The following is a 22,686-nucleotide window of genomic DNA, read 5'->3' on the forward strand; positions in this document are numbered from 1 at the left end:
TCCTAAAATTTGGAGGCAATTACCCCCAAAATCAATCCCAGCATTCCCTTTGTAATATGGAACCTTGTGGTACAATGTCAGAGAGATCCATAAACTAACACACAAGTTATGTCTGTAAGTTGCAAAAATGCTTGTTTTTGGCCCCTAATTCCTTAACTGTTGGTACCATAACCCCCAAAATCAATCCCCACCTTCCTTTTGTGGTATTGAACCTTGTAGTGCAATTTCATAAAGATCCATACACTTACACACAAGTTATTGTCATGAAACTAGAAAAATGCTTGTTTTTTGCCTCTTTTTGGCCCCTAATCCCTAAAATTTGGAGGCAATTACCCCCAAAATCAATCCCAGCATTCCCTTTGTGACATGGAACCTTGTGGTACAATGTCAGAGAGATCCATACACTTACACACAAGTTATTGTCATGAAACTAGAAAAATGCTTATTTTTTGGTTTTTTTGGCCCCTAATTCCTAAAATTTTGAGGCAATTACCCCCAAAATCAATCCCAGCATTCCCTTTGTAATATGGAACCTTGTGGTACAATGTCAGAGAGATCCATAAACTAACACACAAGTTATGTCTGTAAGTTACAATAAAATGCTCCGCAGGGCGCAGCCTGATACGACCGCAGAGGTCGAACCCTGAACAGTTGGGGCAAGTATGGACACAACATTCAAGCTTGATACAGCTCTGAATTTGGATTGTGATTAAATATTTGACACAGCATAGGTTTCTGACACAGAATGAATGTGGTCTAAGAACTTAAAAATTTTAAATTGGACATTCACCTATTATGGTCCAATATCCAAAATCTAAATACATGGTTAGATTCAGCATATCAAAGAACCCTAAGAATTCAATTTTTGATGAAATCAAACAAAGTTTAATTTTGGACCCTTTTGATCTCAATGTGGACAAAAATGATAACAGGGCCCAAAAATCAAAAATCTAAATACATGGTTAGATTCAGCATATCAAAGAACCCCATATATTCAATTTTTGTTGAAATCAAACAAAGTTTTATTTTGGACCCCGATTTCGACCAACTTGAAAACTGGGCCCATAATCAAAAATCTAAATACATGTTTAGATTCAGCATATCAAAGAACCCTAAAAATTCAATTTTTGTTAAAATCAAACTAAGTTTAATTTTGGACCCTTTGGACCTTTATGTAGACCAATTTGAAAACGGAACCAAAAATTAAGAATCTAAATACACGGTTAGATTCGGCATATCAAAGAACCCCAATAATTCAATTTTTGATGAAATCAAACAAAGTTAAATTTTGGACCCTTTGGACTTCAATGTGGACCAATTTAAAAACGGGGCCCAAAATCCAAAAACTTAATACACGGTTAGATTCAGCATATTACAGAACCCCATATATATCAATTTTTGTTGAAATCAAACAAAGTTTAATTTTGGACCCCGATTTGGACCAACTTGAAAACTGGGCCCATAATCAAAAATCTAAATGCATGGTTAGATTCAGCATATCAAAGAACCCCATATATTCAATTTTTGTTGAAATCAAACAAAGTTTAATTTTGGACCCCGATTTGGACCAACTTGAAAACTGGGCCCATAATCAAAAATCTAAATACATGGTTAGATTCAGCATATCAAAGAACCCCATATATTCAATTTTTGATGAAATCAAACAAAGTTTCATTTTGGACCCTTTTGATCTCAATGTGGACAAAGTTGATAACGGGGCCCAACAATCAAAAATCTAAATACATGGTTAGATTCAGCATATCAAAGAACCCCATATATTCAATTTTTGTTGAAATCAAACAAAGTTTAATTTTGGACCCCGATTTGGACCAACTTGAAAACTGGGCTCATAATAAAAAATCTAAATACATGGTTAGATTCAGCATATCAAAGAACCCCATATATTCAATTTTTGTTGAAATCAAACAAAGTTTAATTTTGGACCCCGATTTGGACCAACTCGAAAACTGGGCCCATAATCAAAAATCTAAATACATGGTTAGATTCAGCATATCAAAGAACCCCATATATTCAATTTTTGTTGAAATCAAACTAAGTTTAATTTTGGACCCTTTGGACCTTTATGTAGACCAATTTGAAAACAGAACCAAAAATTAAGAATCTAAATACACGGTTAGATTCGGCATATCAAAGAACCCCAATAGTTCAATTTTTGATGAAATCAAACAAAGTAAAATTTTGGACCCTTTGGACCTCAATGTGGACCAATTTAAAAACGGGGCCCAAAATCCAAAAACTTAATACACGGTTAGATTCAGCATATTAAAGAACCCCAAGAATTCAAGAATAAAACCCCATTGAAATTGATCAAGAAATAAGCAATTTATACGAAGTATCTTCTTTTGCACAATACTGTGCAATTGATTATTTCTTGCTATTGCGCAATACTGTACAATTGACAATTTCTTGCTATTGCGCAATATTGTGCTATTGGATATTTCTTGCTATTGCGCAATACTGTGCAATTGAAGATTTCTTGCTATTGCGCAATACTGTGCAATTGAAGATTTCTTGCTATTGTGCAATACTGTGCAATTGAAAATTTCTTGCTATTGCACAATACTTATTATATAATAATTTACACATCCTGTTTGGTGTGTATCTCCTACCATATCATTATTATTTGCTTTTAAATATAAATCAGAAATAACCAACTTAAAATGGAAAATTTTAAAAGAAAAAAAAAAGGAAAAAAAGAAAAAAAAAAGAAAAAAAAAAATCCCCCCCCAAAATTTTTTGAACCCCCTTATGATTCATCACCCCCAAACTCAATCTCAGCCTTCCCTTTGTGGTATGGTACCTTGCAGTACAATTTCAGAGAGATCCATACACTTGAACATAAGTTATTGTCTGGAAACTAGAAAAATGCTTATTTTTGGCCCCTTTTTGGCCCCCAATTCCTAAACGTTTCGGGCAATTACCCCCAAACTCAATTCCAGCTTTCCCTTTATGATATGGAACCTTGTAGTACAATTTCAGAAATATCCAAACACTTACACACAAGTTATTGTCATGAAACTAGAAAAATGCTTGTTTTTTGCCCCTTTTTTGGCCCCTAATTCCTAACATTTTGAGGCAATTACCCCCAAAATCAATTACAGCCTTCCCTTTGTGATATGGAACCTTGTGGTACAATGTCAGAGAGATCCATACACTTGCACACAAGTTATTGTCTGGAAGTTACAAAAATGCTTATTGTTGGCCCCTTTTTGGCCCCTAATTCCTTAACTGTTGGTACCATAACCCCCAAAATCAATCCCAACCTTCCTTTCATGGTATTGAACCTTATGGTAAAATTTCATGGAGATCCATTCACTTAAACTAAAGTTAGAGTGCGAAAACCAATGTGTCTTCGGACGACGCCAGACGACGCCGACGACGCCAACGTCATACCAATATACGACCAAAAAATTTTCAATTTTTGCGGTCGTATAAAAATGCTTATTTTTGGCCCCTAATTCCTTAACTGTTGGTACCATAAACCCCAAAATCAATCCCCACCTTCCTTTTGTGGTATTGAACCTTATGGTACAATTTCATAGAGATCCATTCACTTAAACTAAAGTTAGATTGCGAAAACCAATGTGTCTTCGGACAATGACGACGATGCCAACGTCATACCAATATACGACCGCAAATTTTTTTTGCGGTCGTATAAAAAAAAACCCAGTTTTTTTTGTTCTTAAAAACTTTATTTAAATATATCTTAAGAGAAATGAAGGCTTGATAGCAAATTAAATGCAATTTCTGATATAAATATTATTTCCAAGGGGCATACCTGGTTAAAAATATTTTAGCAGCACTTATTTTCCATATTGTCAGAGACATTGCTGATATAAATCTATGATGTGAGTTTTATAAAAATCTGGCAAGAATAATATTATAGAACAGATTATATAATTATTAGGATAATAAGAAATGTCTTTATAAGATACAATGTTAAGTTTGAGTGGCTACGTCAAGTCAGCAGTTGAAATAAGCAAAATTAACCTGGAACTAACGTGTAGGTATGAAATGGACATTTGCCTCACCTTTGACCCTCAAACAAGGTGTAGAGGAGATCATATCAGGCTCTCCTCCTTCCACTCTACCCTCATATGACATCTTGTATTTCTTTTCTTCTGGCACATCCTGCAAAATAAATATATGTAAATACTGTCATAAATGTAGATGTCAAGTAAAAAATTCTAGATTTATTAGAAATGAAATTGTGAAAAGTTTCATAAAAGAGCTAATGTATTTACTATCTATTTCTTGCTTCTACATGTGCAAGAAGGATCCTTTACGGTCTGTAGAAGACCTATTGTGTGCTGTCTTTTTATTTTCAAATTTTCATACCTGTTTACCCCATTTAAGCTAGTAGTGTACAAATGTAGTTTATACATTTAGAAAGTTTAGTTTTCAATATTTAGGTGTCTTCACAATAAACTTTTAAATCTACATTGCCAGGGGACTTGTGGTTTATAAGATTTTACAAGTCCCCACAAATTACTATCACCGATGAGCGACGCAAACACAGCGCGAACTTGCTAGATTTTTTTTGAAAAATTATATGCAAAATCCTGCATTCTGAGAGCTTTGATGGTCATGTTTTGAAGATACCAAATATACAAATTCAATAGAATTAGTAATATTGAACACAATATATGTTTTCTTCATAAATTTTATTAATCAATTCTCATGTAAATTAAAAGATACAACCACGGTCTGTCCTTGGTCCAAAAATTTACTTTCTCTGACAATATATGTAACTAATTGAAAACTTTAGAACAGTTCCAATTATTTATTCAAACTTTTAATAATAATGCAGTAAAACAACAATGACTAGATTTAGCACACATGAAAAGTCCTTTTGACATAACCCGCAACATACGTATTGGTTTCCCTTTTTGGATGAACCGAGACACTTCCAAATCTCAGCATAGTCCTGTCTTTAACGCTGACAAAGCTTTTTCTGCTTGTCTTTTTTCATTTCCCCTCTTCATTGTTCCATCCAAGATACTTTCATTTCTGCATAGCACCATGTGTCACGATCACCAGAGCGTTTGTAAGACATACTTTTATAACCCTTTTCAAGCACATAAAAGGCAAAGACTATGTTTTGCGTTCTGATAACTTCCTTTGGACTAAAAAAAAACATACTGCCGGTTTTTTTTTACTGTAACATCTTTGAAAGCGTAGAAATGACCTATTTGGGTGTAAAGCATAATTTGAGTGCCAAAAATTGTAGAAACTACACTAAAATCATACTGGTAAACAGGTCTGGAATTTCTGTAATAAGCTGTAATAACTTGTAAATTGCTCTTGGACTTAAAGAAAACATGTTATTTTATATATTTCAGCATGGAGGTTCAATAATGAAGCTTTGTGTATTTCTACAAAATAACATTAAAAACCGTCATTCTTGACACAAACCTGGTCTTCTGTTTGCACTACTGTTCTTTTCTGTCGACCATTTTTCTTCTTAGCTCCCCCTTTCTTTGTACGCAATCTTGTCATTGTACCAGACTTCTGTCTTAGCTGCATATTAAAACTGCTTTCACTAGTGCCTACATTACTGAAATCTGAGAAGGAAAAGATACTTTGAAAGTTTATTATTGGCCAATTAATGGACAAATAAACATGGCGTTTTTGCGCCTGTCCCAAGTCAGGAGCCTCTAGCCTTTGTTAGTCTTGTTTTATTTTTAATTTTAGTTTCTTGTGTACAATTTGGAGTTTAGTATGGCGTTCATTATCACTGAACTAGTATATATATTTGTTTAGGGGCCAGCTGAAGGACGCCTCCGGGTGCGGGAATTTCTCGCTGCATTGAAGACCTGTTGGTGACCTTCTGCTGTTGTCTGTTCTATGGTCGGGTTGTTGTCTCTTTGACACATTCCCCATTTCCATTCTCAATTTTATGGTACTACATGTACTAATTGATATGGAATTATGGGATCTTTTTACATTTAAATAAGTTATGACACCAAGTCAGAAATATGACTATTATTTTCCATTCATTTGATGTGCTTGAACTTTTGATTTTGCCATTTGATAAGGGACTTTCCATTTTGAATTTTCCTTAGACGTCCAGTATTTTTGTTGTTTGACTTTTAACGAAAGAAAAACCGGATTGTCAGGGTTCGACATTAACTTTTATACCAACTTGTCCAGTTGAGCAAGTGCCCTCTTACTTTTACTTGTCCGAAAGTGAAATCTACATGCCCAAACTTTTACATGCCAGGGTTGATTGTTGTGCCATGATGGAAGCAACTAGACTTGGCCACTGAGATACTATGAGGCATATATGAGCCGAGGAGGGAGGGAAAAGATTGAGGAATATACGGGAATTGGATCATTTACATAGAGATACTTATTTCATAATAATTTATCCAAGAGATGCCATTTCAAAAAACCCTTCTTAATAAACTGACAACAACTGACAAATTTGTTAAAGTTTAATTTCATTTTCTCTTTCAAGCCCCTATGTTTCCATCTTCATGATCTTAGGGAAATACACATATGATGTCAAATTCTAAAGTTAGAACAACGAAAATAGACCTCTGCGTCCCATTGATCGGTGGGAATAACACGTGCGTCGGAACGCCAGAGTGGTGTCCCAATTGATAACGATAATGACGAAGCAAAGCTGCAGCCGCCTCATTGGCCAAGATTTTTAAACGTGATCTATTTTTGGTAAAATGGGGGAATTCAGTGCGAACAAATGACGAAATATACACATTGAAGGGGGGTTAAGACCACTTTACTCGACCGTGCGGTGTTATCACTGCGTAATCTATGGACAAAACAACAGACACTATTGATTTTGTGAAATTTTAATCATATAACAGTTTTTTTTTCACTTGCCCGATCGGACAACCAAGATGATGTTTTAACTTGTCCGAATACGGCATTAACTTGCCCTGGGCAATCGGACAACCGTAAGTGTCGGACCCTGATTGTACCCCAATTGAAGGATATGTTGTTGATAATAACAACCAGCTGATCATTAGATGAAGTTGCAATTAAAACTATCTGTCAGATGTTCTTAAAATCTTAATAAATAAACTCATAAACAGTCTTCACGCTTAACCACAATTCCTACAGCCCAGGCTTGTAAAATTCTTCTCTACAAGCCAACAGAATACAACTAAAATTTTCAAAAAATTGAGCTTCGGGCTTGTGGACTCAAAAGTTAATCGTGAAGGCTGCATAAATATCTACTGGATTCAACACTTGACCCATTAAAACAGTAAATCTGGTCCTACAAATGTACTTTCTGAAAATATCAACAATCAGCTGAGTGATTAAGCATCATCCCATGCAATGTACAATTTTAACTGAAATGGAAGCTGGATTCCCTATACTTTAATTATATACATTTCAAAATGTGCAGTGGTACAAAGTCACTGCTGTCTTTGTCCATTTAACCATCAAGAGTATTTGAACAAAATCCCTTCAAAATTGTTCAAACATATTTGTAACCAGTCTGAGTTTTTGAAATATAGTAAAATGACAACTATTAAAATTTGTCTAAATAAAAGATGAATTGCAGTACCTATCATAAAATACATGTATGACAGAGTATTTAACAAATACTGAAATGAAACAAAATTCAACAAAATGGACAGGACACCAAGAAAACATGAAAAAATCTCCTGTAGCAGTCTTCACGCTGAACCACAGGCCCAGCAGCCCAGGCTTGTAAAATTGCTCTCGGGTCTGCAAAAATCATCTCTACAGGCCAACATAATCTGACTAAAATTTTCAAAAAATTGAGCTGCGGGCCTGTAGATTTAAAAGTTCATGGTGAAGACTGCTGTAGGGAGATGTGGTATGATAGTCAATGTGACAACTATATACTGGAGGTCAAATGATAAATGCAGGTTTCTACTGAGTATTTTACTTTGTCAACACTGTCAGGCCATAATCTTGCCGGCGAAATGACGATTAAAGTCGCCAAAGAATTTTGACAATCGCTAAATCTCGCCGGCCAACTTACTATGGGGTTAAAAAAATTTGTTACAGCTCACTAGCCCAGGACTTATTGGTAGCAGGATTTTACTAGCCCTGTTGAAAGAGCTGCTAGCCCATCAAAACTGACCTGCTAGCCCGAGTATACCTTTCAAATTTAGAGTGGGTGTCCCTTGTTTTGAATGCAGCATTATACACGGTATTTGATAAAATAAATCAAATAAATTTTTGTTTTATTAATTATAACAAGGATCTCTAGACATCTTTTTGGATATCCCTTGTACTATGGGTTGTTAAATATTTTCGGGCACAGAAAACATGTTCATTGATATTGTCATGTTAAACCAGTGGTTCAATTCGTATATTTGTTGTTCCCACATACAAAGCAGACTTTTTATCAGCGAGATCGGGAAAATAACGGCAATATTCACAATACATCATCTCTTGTTTATCATCAGTAACAGTCGACCTTGCCCATGGGGAATCTTTCTGTCCATGACACAATAAATGTTTTTTTCCGCTTTTCCTGGTCGTATTTGGCATTTTTTTGGATAAATTTTCAGCCTCATTACCCCCTTCATCTACCGTTTTTCGTTTTAAAACTGACAAAGTTCCTGTGGTGGCCGTACTAAAATGTTTAGAAATAATTTGTGCATGGTTTCAAGCTCAAATTAACAGCTGTCCGACAAGACAGGTCAATATCGATCATTACATCATACACCCAAGTACCATTAATTGAAAATCTCGGCATAAGCAATGTACAATACTCCCTGTACTGAGAAGTTGATATTGAAAGTACGTGAATTGCGATCAATACATGATACCGGTCCACCCAGAGTTAGTTGTTCTATTTTTAAAACATGTACAAAATCGGTTCAAATTCTTGGAATCCCGGATGACGTATGTAATTGAATCTGATTGGCTAAGATAGAATAGTGATGAGGGGATTTTCCACTTACTATTTTGGAAATGCCAAGAATTGTTTGTTACTAGTCCATCGGGCATATTCGGTTACAAGTTTTAATTGCCCGAAGTGTAAAAGTCTAGTCCCGGGCGTCGGGCTAGTGGATTTTTTAACCCCTGTTACTTCATGGTGAACTAAAAAAAAATCGCGATCAAAATCGGTAAAAGGGAGACAACTTGTAAATTATAAGTCTCCCAGGTAAAAAAAAATGGTGACTGACAAGGAAAATCAAGATTTTCAAAACGACCAAGGACTAATACTGTCGACAGTCAAATTAAATAAATACAACTGCGACTTTGAACATCCTCGGTATAACATTCAAAACTATTCAAGCGGAAAACTGACCATCTGTTAAAGTTATCATTTTATGATGATTTTCATCTGATGATGTTGCGTAATCACTCAGCTGATTTGTTCTATTTTTATTTATTACGAGTCGGTCAATTGTACTATTCGGTAGGTTAAGGGTGGGAATTAACGGTAGATTTATTATATTCATTGAATAAATATTAAAATAAAAAGGCAGAAAGACAGCTGATGGATAATGTGATTGCAAACGTATGACACTCGACCAGCTGTGATCATGAGAACACTATGCAACCGAAACAGTAATGGAATCTCACTTGTCCAAGAAACTGACCACTTCTCCCTTCTCTCTCATGGAAGGAGGAGTCACTCAGTTTTCCAGCTTGAATCTCAGGGCAGAAGGGTGCTAGTTGTTTGAAAGGGCACTTTACCGCAATAACCCAGATTGTAAGGGCACTGTTGGACTGTGTATAAATTACCTTGAATATTGCTAGGCTCAGCTGGAGAACATTAGTTGTATTTTAAGCATATTAAGAAATAAATGTGTTCCTGATGTTGGTTCCAGTAAGATTTTTTTTTATCAAATTATCATACCATGATGCAAAGCATATCATTTTGAAGTAAATCTAAACAAAGTTGTACACTTGGTTATTAAAGGAAAATAATTATCAAAAAATTCAATGTTTTATAACTTAAACCAGTCTATAGAAATAAACAAGTAATTCTGAAAGATGGAGCTATAAATGCAAAATTGAATTTGTGATGTAATTAAATTTTCTACATTTAAATAACTTGTTCTACTTGCTATAGTATATGTTATTGAAAGTTACTAATAATCCTTTTAATTGTTACAAAAAAGTTTTTTAAGTGCACACCAAAGTGCTCCTAAGTAAGGAGTTTTATAAATATAACAGGTGAGACAGGAGATGATCATATTATATTGATGCAATAATGTATTGCAAAAGGTATAAATAGTTACTTTTTTCTCCATTATTGTTAAAAATAAAAGCATTTGTTAAATGCTCCTATGTAAGGAGGATTATTAATACAAGAAGTAAAACAGGAAGTTGTGCAATCTTGTTATGTCCAAAGTACAAATTTCTTTGATTCTTCTTTAAATTTCATACTCATGGTTATGAAACAAAAAATGTTCTACCCCATTTACCAATTTAGTCAAAACTGTGTATGCCTTTTAAATTGCTTTAGATATTTTTTTTATTTTATGTCTACTGAAATAAAGTTTTTCTGGTGTACATGCTGTACATAAACATTACAAATGGATAACATGTGGACATTTTCATTCTGTATTAAATATCTAGTATTTGTTCAATTATCTTAAATCCAATAATTAGCAGTAAGCAATCATTAACAGAGGTGATAAAACTGCCAAAGGCATTAGGTATTTAACTTAACCCCATTGTCAGTTAATTAGTGTTACACAATCAGGTAACATTTTACCGGAAACGCCGACAGGCACGAAATTTGGAAATTTTATTTTATGAAAAGACAGAGGGGTGCATTCTTTTGCTTTGGGGGGCAGAAGGGCGGGGGTAAGGGCACCAAGGGCGGGCCGCCCTTCTATTTAGGGCAGGCGGAACACTGTCACTTCTCCCTCTCCAAAATCCTAGATTAGGCCCTGCACTGTATGGTCTAATCAAGCACATGTAAAATTTAAAGTGGTTAAATCCCACCACATTCATGGCCTGTACCAAGTCAATCAACCTGCTCTATCTGTTGTCTGTTTTTGTATATATATTTTCATATATAAACACAGACCAGATGTGGAAGGGTATTTATACATCCCCATTGCTACAACAGAATATCTTAAAGCTTACCAAACATTTTAAGATTCCACTTTACCTTTGAACATTAAATTTAGACAAGTATAGATTTAGTCACATACATGTACACTGTAAAAGGGTGTGTTGGCATGACAAGAATTGATTGGCTGATAAGATTTGACAATGACCCAAACCAGACAAACTGTTAAATTCTCAACGTTACAACTTATATCCTTATCTTTCAGGACAAAAGAAATTTTCATGATTTACTTAATTTATGGGCACAATGGAAACATGATATACTTTATTATCTATATAAGAAAATAGTCATGACCAATGGAATTAACAAAAGCACAAGTTTAATGTAGGTGCAAATGTTGACTATTTTTATAGATGTAGAATAGACAATACTCTCTTAGTTAGGCCAATTAAAATTAATTGATAGATTTTCATCCCCGTCCGCCCCTCTGAAATCGTTCCGCACCAATTTTTTTTATTTTGAAAAATTTACGATTTCTGGATTTTGTTCATTTTCGTTACCGGTAACTGGATTTTGTTCATTTTCGTTACCCGTAACTGTCGATAATTTCGTTTCATTAATAACATCCTGTTTCAAATTTTGGTTTTTGCATTTCTTTGTATGTTTGATTCGTTATACATGTATATACATGATAGAACCTTATTATTACACTTGCATATATGAAGAATACGTCACAAGAGCGTTTCATATCTAATAAAAAATTAAATCCTCCCACCCACCCCATTTTTTTCAAAAATTTGGACGAAAATTTTCTAATTAAATTTACTTGGCCTTATACACCAATCAGTGTAAACAACGACATCGAACAATTGCTTCATAAAGTGATGTAATAACATAATCATTGTGACATAGGAAATATACAGGAAAGTCAATGTATATTGTGAGTGGCAACAATACTCAATTGTAATAAACCATCAGAAATATATATATCTTTGACGTTGGCGCCAAAATATCTGCATATAATAACAATAATTCTTCAACGCATATTAAAAGCAACTGTTCCTAAAGGGCACACTGGTGAACAGGAAATATAGAATTCACTCATTCAAATGTATTATGTAGGTCAAAGTTTCATAATAGGAAAATATTGTATAAAACTGTTGTTAAAATATGTCTCCATATCACAGGATAACACTAACTCTGACCCAATTCTGACAGCTGGCAAACTTAACTTCTCTGTCCTAACTTGACCTAAGTTTGGGAAGAAAAATGTGAAAGAAATGTGAAAGTTGTCTTGTTGAACTTAGCACCGATTTAAAGGGGGAAATTGTTAACTCTCTGACATGGCATTGCCAGATTCTGTTTTATTTTCTTAATTCTGCTTTAAAGTTTGCCAAGTTTTTCTCATTTCATCACAAGAGAACACAAAATGTCAACATTACAACACACGAGTGAAATGGGGTCAAATCAGATGACGTCATCTCGTGGACGATCAATACAAAATTTCAAAGCTGAGAAACTGCGGTTCCCTGACACAATTCTTACATCGACATCAACCTTGACATATGGCCAGACACATTATTACTGTTTATTAAATCGTTCTCAAATACTTTTTCTGAAAATCAAAATCGACAAATGATTTAAAAGAACTCAAACATCAACTTTAATATTTCGGCCAAGGTCCCCAAAAATGGCTACTTGCCAGAAAGTGCAAAACTGATTGTGAAAATTAGATTGAAAGATGTCTGACAAATCTATCATATACAAAATGATATAATTATTGTTATAAAATGCAAATAATTATCGATCTAAGACAATCAATCATCTTACCATTTGATCTATTTTGTGTTTTCCTTCGACATCATTTCGCGCGTAGGCCAAACGTCCCGGATGAGTAACCTGTTTGCGCATGCGTTCTGTACCGTAAATATAAACAACAGCACGTGGTTTCACTATTCATACAGGTAACACTAAATATTTGCTGTTTTACAGAGCTGTTTTTCCTGGGAACTAATACTTCTTTGAAAGAACTTATGAAAACAAAGTGTTTCACATTTCTTAAACGAATAATTTGGAATTTATTAAAAATGAAACAAAACTTAGTCATTGTTGAAGGCCTTACGGGTGCCTTCAATTGCTTACACCCACTTTATTTGAACTCTAGCTGCCTGGTGGATAGTTGTCTCATTTGCAATCATAAAGATTAAAAACGACTCTATATAAATATCATCAATCTGAGATCGGACTAAGGGACTGGTCATTTGTAACATAAAAGGGGGAGACGAAAATAAGGGGGTTTGTGGGGGGGGGGGCTTGAATTTTTATGGGCATGGAAAGGGGCCGGTGTCCAATTTTTTAATACTTCAGATAGGGAGCGGGAGCATCGAAAAATTTTGGCCACCCACACCCATCTCTTCCCAATACAATAAAAATATATTGTTTTGGCACAAAAGACTTTTTTTCGACTCGGTCCGCTCGGCTCAATTCTGAAAATTCAATTCCTTAGTTTCAACATCTTCTTCCAAGAATGTATTTCTATCTGAAGTTAATTTACCAACTTCTTTAGTAAAGGATATATGAACAATGTGCTGAAATTGAATAAAGGTGTGGTATTAAATGTCAATGAGACCATAACAGGCATATTCCTTTAGCCCCTTCTGACGGTGTGATAATACATTTCACAAAGGTTTTAGATTTCAATGAACATAATTTATTTATAACTGGTAAATTAAACGGCAGGGATTTCGTTACCACAAAGTTATTAAAACCTTAACCAAATTCTTTCATAAATATCAATATTTGGTTAGAAAGTTTGGCTGCACACACGGGGGGGGGGGGGGGGGTGGGGGGGGGGGGGGTCTCTTCCTATATGAAGGTATATACATATGTGCCGCTGGAATGCAGTGGAATGGGTCCCTTTTTTGATACGCCAAATATATCAATGGGGTGCAATTTTACTAAGGAAATATATCAATAGGTAGTAATTGACCAATTGTGATGTATCAATTTGTCATAATTTTTCAGTTTGTTGTGCAACGATCTTCACTGAATTTCCTAAACTCATTATATAAATATATGTATAGGTAGGGATTTCACAATTATTCAATATATGAATGGGGGTGTTTTTTAAATCCCAGCTGCACAACTGTACCCAAAATCCCATGTTGAGACCCCCCCCCCCCCCCCCCCCCCCCCCCCCCGTGTTACAAACGGTATATCCCATCATAATTTTTACGGTGATGTTGTTTATTATATAAAGCCTGTAGATTTAGACACATTCCATGTTGATCCTTTAGATAAACTTATTCTTAAAAGCCGGGTTATCAATTTAACATTGTAGTTAAATCTTTAAATATTGTTTTATTGGACTACTAACATAGTTTTTTTAGTTTTGAAAAATTAAAACATAACTGACTATATGATGCTATATATGTACAGTTATGATAACTTATGATACTACATCCTGTAGATACTGTTTGCTTATATTTTGGCATTGCACAATGTCATGCGTTTCTCAGACTGTTTATAACGTCATAATTTACACGTAATCTGTTGGATGTGTACTAGTTGATACTTTAACCTGAGGAAAACATGATGATTTATTTATTAGTGGTAATTTGCATTAAACTAGCTTTCAGTAACTACGAGTACTCTTTTTTCGGTGCTTTGTGTCTTTTGTTTAAGTGCCTCTTACCAATCCTTTGATTTGCAAATTGAAACTGAATTTAACAGTTTGTTCTGAGGTTGTGCTGTAACACCGCTGTCCAATAATCAATAATCTATCAATTGGTCCCTCATCTTAGACTGCTACGTACACAATAGTAGTCTCCGCTTCAATTTAAGTTTTCCGTAACCCCTTAAATCGGTATACATTGAACCGACCAAGCCATGCGTGTTCATTTTACAGTGTATGTAAAAAACTTGTGAGCAGTCTAAAATAGGATCAAATCATAAAATTAATAGATTTTTACAGTAACATTAATATATTGCTTCAAATGTGCAGGTCTGTTCAATAATTATAGCACCTGAGATCACCCCAAGTTTTTGGTGAGGTTCGTGTTGCTCAGTCTTTGGTTTTCTATGTTGTGTTTTGTGTACGGTTGTTTGTTTGTCTTTGTCTTTTTCTTTTTAGCCATGGCGTTGTCAGTTTATTTTCGACTTGTGAGTTTGATTGTCCCTTTGGTATCCTTTGCCTCTCTTTTATCTTCTGTGGTTCTCAAGACTATTTATATGTAGAAATACACATAAAAAGAATGTGACAGCTGGGCTCACGTATCACCTATGCGTAGGACCATTTTGTTTTAAGTGTGTACTACTTTCCAGTATGTTCTTTTATGACCGGGCTCGATTTGGGGTGTTACACCTTACAAAGTCTATCCGAATCATTTTTCAAAGAATTCCGCTCAACCGGTGCTAGGGTTCGTCTTAAACTTGCAGTGAGGTGAAAATTCTTTTTTGCTCCGTGTTGAAGGCATCACGGTGAATTTGAGATGACGAACCACAATAGATGCGTTGGTCCTTTGCTTTTGTGTGTTTTTGGTGTGCATGTACTGATTTTGTGTTATGGATGGATACCCCATATGCTTTGTTTTTTTAAGACATAATTAAGTTTCCAAGCTTATCTTCTGTGGTTCCCAAGACTATGTATACGTAGAAATACAAATAAAAAGAATTCGCTAGCTGGGCGTATGCAATATACAATTAAGTTTCCAAGCTTATATTCTGTGGTTCCCAACAGAAGACTATGTATACGTAGAAATACAAATACAAAGAAGTTGCCAGCTGGGTTCATGCAATACATTATTTAGTTTCCAAGCTTATCTTCTGTGGTTCCCAACACTATATATACGTTTACTAGAAATACAAATGAAAACATCTTGGCCGCTTGGCTATCACAGAAACACTTTAGTAACCTTGACTTAAATGTAGAGGCTTGGACTACGGGGCTCCCGCAAATCTGAACCCGAAGAATAGAAGTGTATTATTTCCCACGATGGTCTCTAAAGCCAGTAAACTTCTATCCAAACATAAAGATTTTTTACTTTCTATTGCTTAAGCTGGATAGGGAATGTTTGCCCATTAAGGGATTAGTAGAAACCATATTTTACCCAGTGGTTACTTTTGTCGCCTGTCTCTTTTCCAATTGTATTGTATTTGTTCGTTTTTTATTCGTGTTGGATCGCTGTATAATCGTTGTATATTTATTTTTATCGAAACATCATATACTGTTCAAAAAAAGAAACGCAAGCTCGGATGAATTTTTCAAAATGCAAAATATATATTTTGTGTTCGAGCATATTGTTTTTCTTTAATTGTTTAACATTTCTTACCGATATAACATGTTACTTTTATTATTCTTCCCTTAGTTTATTTATTTTGTATTTGCATTGTATCATAGGTCAAATTTATTTGTTCAGTGTATGTTCAATGGTGTTAATATGTCCTTTGATTGAGTTAAGCTATTTCAGTTGATATTAATAGTGTGTCTTTCTATTTTGTGATGTTACACTATTGTTTCAGAAAAAGGGTGAAGGTTTGGTACCATTAAAACGTTTAAACCCGCTGCATTTGTTTGCACCTGTCCTAAGTCAGGAATCTGATGTTCAGTAGTTGTCGTTTGTTGATGTGGTTCATAAGTGTTTCTCGTTTCTCGTTTTTTATATAGATTAGACCGTTGGTTTTTCCCGTTTGAATGGTTTTACACTAGTAATTTTGGGGCCCTTTATAGCTTACTGTTCGGTGTGAGCCAAGGCTCCGTGTTGAAGACCGTACTGTGACCTATAATGGTTTACTTTTATAAATTTTGACTTGGATGGAGAGTTGTCTCATTGGCACTCATACCACATCTTCTTATATCTATTTACAAGGTAAAATGAAACGGTCATTTGCATCTCCGAATTTTTACAGGTAAGTTTTAAACTTTAAATGCCCGTTCTTTTGATTTGGCTCTCTGCCACATGAAATTTACGACTCGCTAAAAGTGATTATGACCTTTTTCGCCGCGAAATTTTGCTAACGTTTTTCACGAGTATTTTGTGGTCAACTCAACGGTTACACTTTTGCACATATAAGTACCAAGTTTGAAGATTTAATTCATCACAACTTTAAAACGCTGCCATGCTAAGGTTGGAACCTGCTATTCAAAGCATCGTCATCGGCCGTCTCCAGGCCGGAGTGTCCCAAAGTGAAGTAGCAAGAACTGAAAATGTTAACCAGAGCACAATTTCGCGACTTTGGAACAGATACCAGCAGACCGGCTGTACTAAGGACCACCCGAGGAGTGGACGACCTCGCCAAACGACTCCAGGACAAGATAGCTACATCCGGGTATTTCATATACAGAATCGAACCGTTGCCGCAACAGTCACTATTGGTGGGGGACCAGGATTGAGAAGAATCAGCTCACAAACAGTCCGCAATCGACTGCGACAACATGGCATTAGATCCAGGAGGCCATATTTTGGACCCGTTTTGAGGTCGTTACACAGACGGAATAGAGTCCGATGGTGCAACAGATTGAGACCGGCTGGACAGTCTGAAACTGGCGCAGAATCTGGCGCAGAATCTGGTTCAGTGATGAGTCCCGTTTTATGCTTCAGAAACGTGATGGAAGAACTCGTGTCAACCGCGGCGCATGAATGAACATTTTGCTTCCTCGTGTGTCCAAAAAGTGGATAGCTTCGGTGGAGGAAGTGTCATGATGTGGGCTGATATCTCTAATGACCGTAAACGCAATTGGTACATGTTCCGGGTAATTTAACGGCTCAAAGGTACAGAGACGAAATTCTCCAACCTCACCTTATGCATGTTATTGACCGACAGATGGAGTTATTCCAGCAAGACAATGCTGGGCCTCACACAGCGTGTTTAATAATGGACTACCTTGAGCAGAATAACATCAATGTGCTACCTTGGCCTTCCAAATCATCGGACTTGAATCCTATTGAGCATCTATGGGACCAACTGGATAAACGTGTGCGCCAGCGTCAATCCCGCCTCAGACCCTTGATTACCGGTAGCTCCACAAATGTTGCAACAGGAAAGGCGAGCAATTCCACCCAACAACATTAGAACATTGATAGCATCCATGCCGACGAAGAAATGGAGACGGGTCTAAATCACTCACCTGCTGATACGGCACCTGCTGATTTTGCACCATTAACCTGCCAATTTTGCCCCTATGTAGAACAACTAAAGTTGCTTCCCTTTGTACATTAACCGATTTTAAATTGAAAATTAATGTCATGTTACTTTATTAATTAAGTTAAGATAAATAACAGCTAGAAATTAATTATGTAAAATCGCAGGAAAGTATAATTTAAATGGTTTGTATAATTTTGAATACACTGTTGAACATTTTGTCTTTTTTTATAGTTCACAATAAGAAAACGTCAACGATTTGTATAGTCGTAATATACAAATCCTTGAATACATATATTAATTTGGAAAACAATAATTTATTAATCTTGCAAAGTTAAAAAAAATAGTGAAATGAAATTATTTAAACTTATACATGTAGCAGGAAAATAACTTATATGACTGTTAGGTTATTTTTTTTTCTTAAAATATTATTGTTTGGACACCACTAATAGAAGTTAATCATACAATTAATATAATTTCACAATGATTTTATGATTAATGCATAACGGTATATTTCAGTAATTTACCAGGGGTAAAAAGGGGGAGGTAGTCATTCTGAAATTTGACTACGTTTATAATGATCATGATTATCATGATAAATGTAGGGTATCCTTATACTTTCAATGTAATCATGGTGTAAATGTATTTTCTAATTTGTATAAATACATTCAATTTTATTACTTATTTTAATCACATATATTTTGATAGAGGTACCTACGGAAGCGTATATTGGTCAAGCGTTATTAGTAATTTCGATGTAAACTTGTGTTATTTTACGATAATTAATGCCTTAAAAGATGAAAATATAGGACTATTATATAACAAATATGTCGTTATTAATTATAGTGTTGCTTTAGTTTTCTTTTGGTGTTACTTTATAATATGAAACAAATTTAATTAAACTGTTAATATTATTATAATTGTAAACTTGTGTTATTTTATGAGAATTAATGCTTTATAAGATGATAATATTGGACTATTATAAAACGATTATGCCATTATTAGTTATAATGTTGCTTTAGTTTTCATTGGGTATTACTTATAATATTAAAAACAATTTAATCGGGGCGTAGCTACCTTGTTAATGAAGTGGAATCACAAACTGAAGAGCGAGGGATATGGGGGCTGCGTAAGGCCCCCAGTTGGTCCAGGGCCGTTGAAAGTCCTGGTAGGGGGCAGGGGACGAAGTCACCCGGAAGCTCCGCATATATAGCGTTTCAAAACAATCACAACCGTATTAAAATTTGTAGTTTTGTTATAGTTTTTTTGGTCAGTTATTTGTTTAACTTCGACATATACGAGTCGAATGAAGACTAAAATTGTTATGTGCGTTTTTTGTTCGCCGTGAGAGCTTTTAAAATCACGGAGATTTGTTCCATATATTAGTATTTGTATTGAGGAAAGTAGATATAAAAATAAGGAGATGTGGTATGATTGCCAATGAGACAACTCTCCAGAAGAGACCAAATGACACAGAAATTATTTACTATATGTCACCGTACGGCCTTCAACAATAAGTACAACCCATACATAACAAAGTGGCATCAGTTGTTTTCCATTCGTTAGATGTGTTTGAGCTTTTAATTATACCATTTTATAAAGGACTTTCCGTTCTGAATTTCCCTTTGAAATCGGAATTTTTGTTATTTTACTTTTTCATTTGGAAGATAAGAAGTAGGAAGGGAACTGACAGGTAAAAAATTCATGAAGCTTGCTACTTAATATTAGATTTCTGCCGGAAATAGTTTCTGAGAAAATGCCATCAAAACTTCCATATGTACTAAAATAAAAAGAGCTTGGGAAACAGGAAGTAGGAAACTGAGTAGTATTTTGCTGTGATGAATAGTTGCTGAGAAAAATGTTGTTACGGACGGACGCATGGACAGATACACATGCAGTTACCCGTATACCCCGTACTCTTTTGGGCAAGGAACGGGAGGATAAAAAAAGTCATTCACAATAAGTGCATTATGTTGGAACCAAACCAGCCGTTTTTACAGGTGGTGGCCACAGATTGCACGACTAATCTATTAACGAAGAAAACACATTCTGTATATATTTTTCAATTTCTTTATAATTTTAAATTTCTCTTCCCGATCACTGCGTCCATCTTTGAGGTTTTTCTGTTCTGTAGTAATCGTAACTTCCTAACTATGCGTATCTTTACTAATTTAACATTGTAAAACTTTTAAAATGTGTTAATGTATTGTGCATTACTACATATATTTCTTAATAAGAATATAAAGATGAGATTTTAGCGTCTAGTTGACGATAACTTTTTTCTTGTGTGCCAAGATTAACTTTATCAATTACTCATTTTTCAATTATTCAACATATACCCCCATAGCACTAGCAGAAGAAGAATATTTAATTTACACTGATATTAAGAGTAATATTAAATTTATTGATTGTGGTTCGTTTTACGTCACGTCCAGTGTCAAATATTTCATGCATGCTAATGGTGATAACAATTTTAATAATGAATAAAACGGAAGGTCTTTAATCGAAATGAATGTCGAGAAATTTGAAATACCACTGGAAAATGAGGGTATACTGGATAGAGAAATTGAAATTTAGCCTTGCAACAGCCCACCTACAGACCCTTCAAGGAGGAGTTCTTTCAAGGGTCTTTAATGTGCAGAGACCCTTGCACTCTATCTCTTCAAGAGACAAAGGATGAGAAATCTTTTTTTTTTAACCATACGTGGCTGCGTATTTATCCTCCAACATGACCAAAACTAAAGCAACATTATGAGGGACTTTACTGATCATAAGTGATCATATTTTCTGTCCCTGAGTCACCTTTTATTACTTATAACATCAACTGCTGATATAAATCTACCTAAAGGCACCATAAAAAGTCTCTCTATTGACCCTTTCTTTACTTATAACATCACCGGTTGATATGACCCCTTCCTATAGGCACCAAAGAAAGTGTCTCTATTGACCCTTTCTTTACTTAGGACATCACCTGCTGATATGACCCCATCCTATAGGCACCACAAAAGAAAATATCCATCGAACATTTCTTTACTTATAACATCACCTGCTGATATGACCCCTGCCTAAAGGCATCAAAGAATGTGTCTCTTATTGACCTTTTCTTTACTTATAACATCTCTTGATGATATGACCCCTTCTTATAGGCACCAGAGAAAGTGTCTCTATTGCCCCTTTCTTTACTTATAACATCACCTGCTGATATGACCCCTTCCTATAGGCACAATAGAAAGTGTTTCTATTGACCCTTTGTTTACTTATAACATCACCGGCCGATATGACCCCTTCCTATAGGCACAATAAAAAATGTCTCTATTGACCCTTTCTTTACTTATAACATCACCTACTGATATGACCCCTTCCTATATGCACCATAGAAAGTGTCTCTATTGACCCTTTCTTTACCTAAAACATCACCTGCAGGTATGACCCCTTCCTATAGACACAAAAGAAAGTGTCTCTATTGACCCTCTCTTTACTTATATCATCACCTGCTGATATGACCCCTTCCTATAGGCACCATAGAAAGTGTCTCTATTGACCCTTTCTTCACATAAAACATCACCTGCTGATATGACCCCTTCCTATAGGCACAATAGAAAGTGTCTCTATTGACCCTTTCTTTACTTATAACATCACCTGCTGATATGACCCCTTCCTAAAGGCACCATAGAAAGTGTCTATAGACGCTTTCTTTACTTATAACATCACCTGCTGATATGACTCCTTCTTATAGACACAATAGAAAGTGTCTCTATTGACCATTTCTTTACTTAAAACATCACCTGCTGATATGACCCCTTCCTATAGGCACAATAGAAAGTTTCTCTATTGACACTTTCTTTACTTTTAACATCACCTGCTGATATGAACCCTTCCTATAAGAACCATAGAAAGTGTCTCTATTGACCCTTTCTTTACTTATAATATCACCTGCTGATATGACCCCTTCCTATAGGCACCATAAAAAGTGGATCTCTTGGAATCTTTACTTATAACATCACTTGCTGATATGACCCCTTCCTATAGGCACAATAGAAAGTGTCTCTATTGACCCTTTCTATACTTATAACATCACCTGCTGATATGACCCCTTCCTATAGGCACAATAGAAGTGTCTCTATTGACCCTTTCTTTACATATAACATCACCTGCTGATATGACCCCTTCCTATAGGCATCATAGAAAGTGTCTCTATTGACCCTTTCTTTACTTATAACATCACCTGTTGATATGACCCCTTCCTATAGGCACAATAGAAAGTGTCTCTATTGACCCTTTCTTTACTTATAACATCACCTGCTATTATGACCCCTTCCTATAGGCACAATAGAAAGTGTCTCTATTGACCCTTTCTTTACTTTAAACATCACCTGCTGATACGACCCATTCCTAAAGACACAATAGAAAGTGTCTCTATTGATCCTTACTTACTTATAACATCACCTGTCGATATGACCCCTTCCTAAAGGCATCATACAAAGTGTCTCTATTGACCCTTTCTTTACTTATAACATCACCTGCTGATATGACCCCTTCCT

General features: G+C 35.3%; 1 protein-coding gene across 1 annotated transcript in view; it reads right to left on the reverse strand.

Annotated features, from left to right (window-relative positions):
* Positions 1 to 12,932, reverse strand: part of LOC127721585 (CTD small phosphatase-like protein 3) — a 37,595-nt gene extending 24,663 nt beyond the window's left edge. Inside the window, exons 1-3 of the mRNA XM_052228359.1 lie at positions 12,836 to 12,932; positions 5,437 to 5,585; positions 4,053 to 4,152 (exon numbers count right to left, since the gene is read on the reverse strand). Coding sequence (XP_052084319.1) covers positions 4,053 to 4,152; positions 5,437 to 5,547 — 211 coding nt within the window. The 5' untranslated portion in view covers positions 5,548 to 5,585; positions 12,836 to 12,932. The remainder of the gene's footprint in view (positions 1 to 4,052; positions 4,153 to 5,436; positions 5,586 to 12,835) is intronic.
* Positions 12,933 to 22,686: the final 9,754 nt, after the last annotated feature.

This window comes from Mytilus californianus, unplaced genomic scaffold (genome assembly GCF_021869535.1).
Source record: "Mytilus californianus isolate M0D057914Y unplaced genomic scaffold, xbMytCali1.0.p SCAF_12, whole genome shotgun sequence".
Lineage (NCBI taxonomy): Eukaryota > Metazoa > Mollusca > Bivalvia > Mytilida > Mytilidae > Mytilus > Mytilus californianus.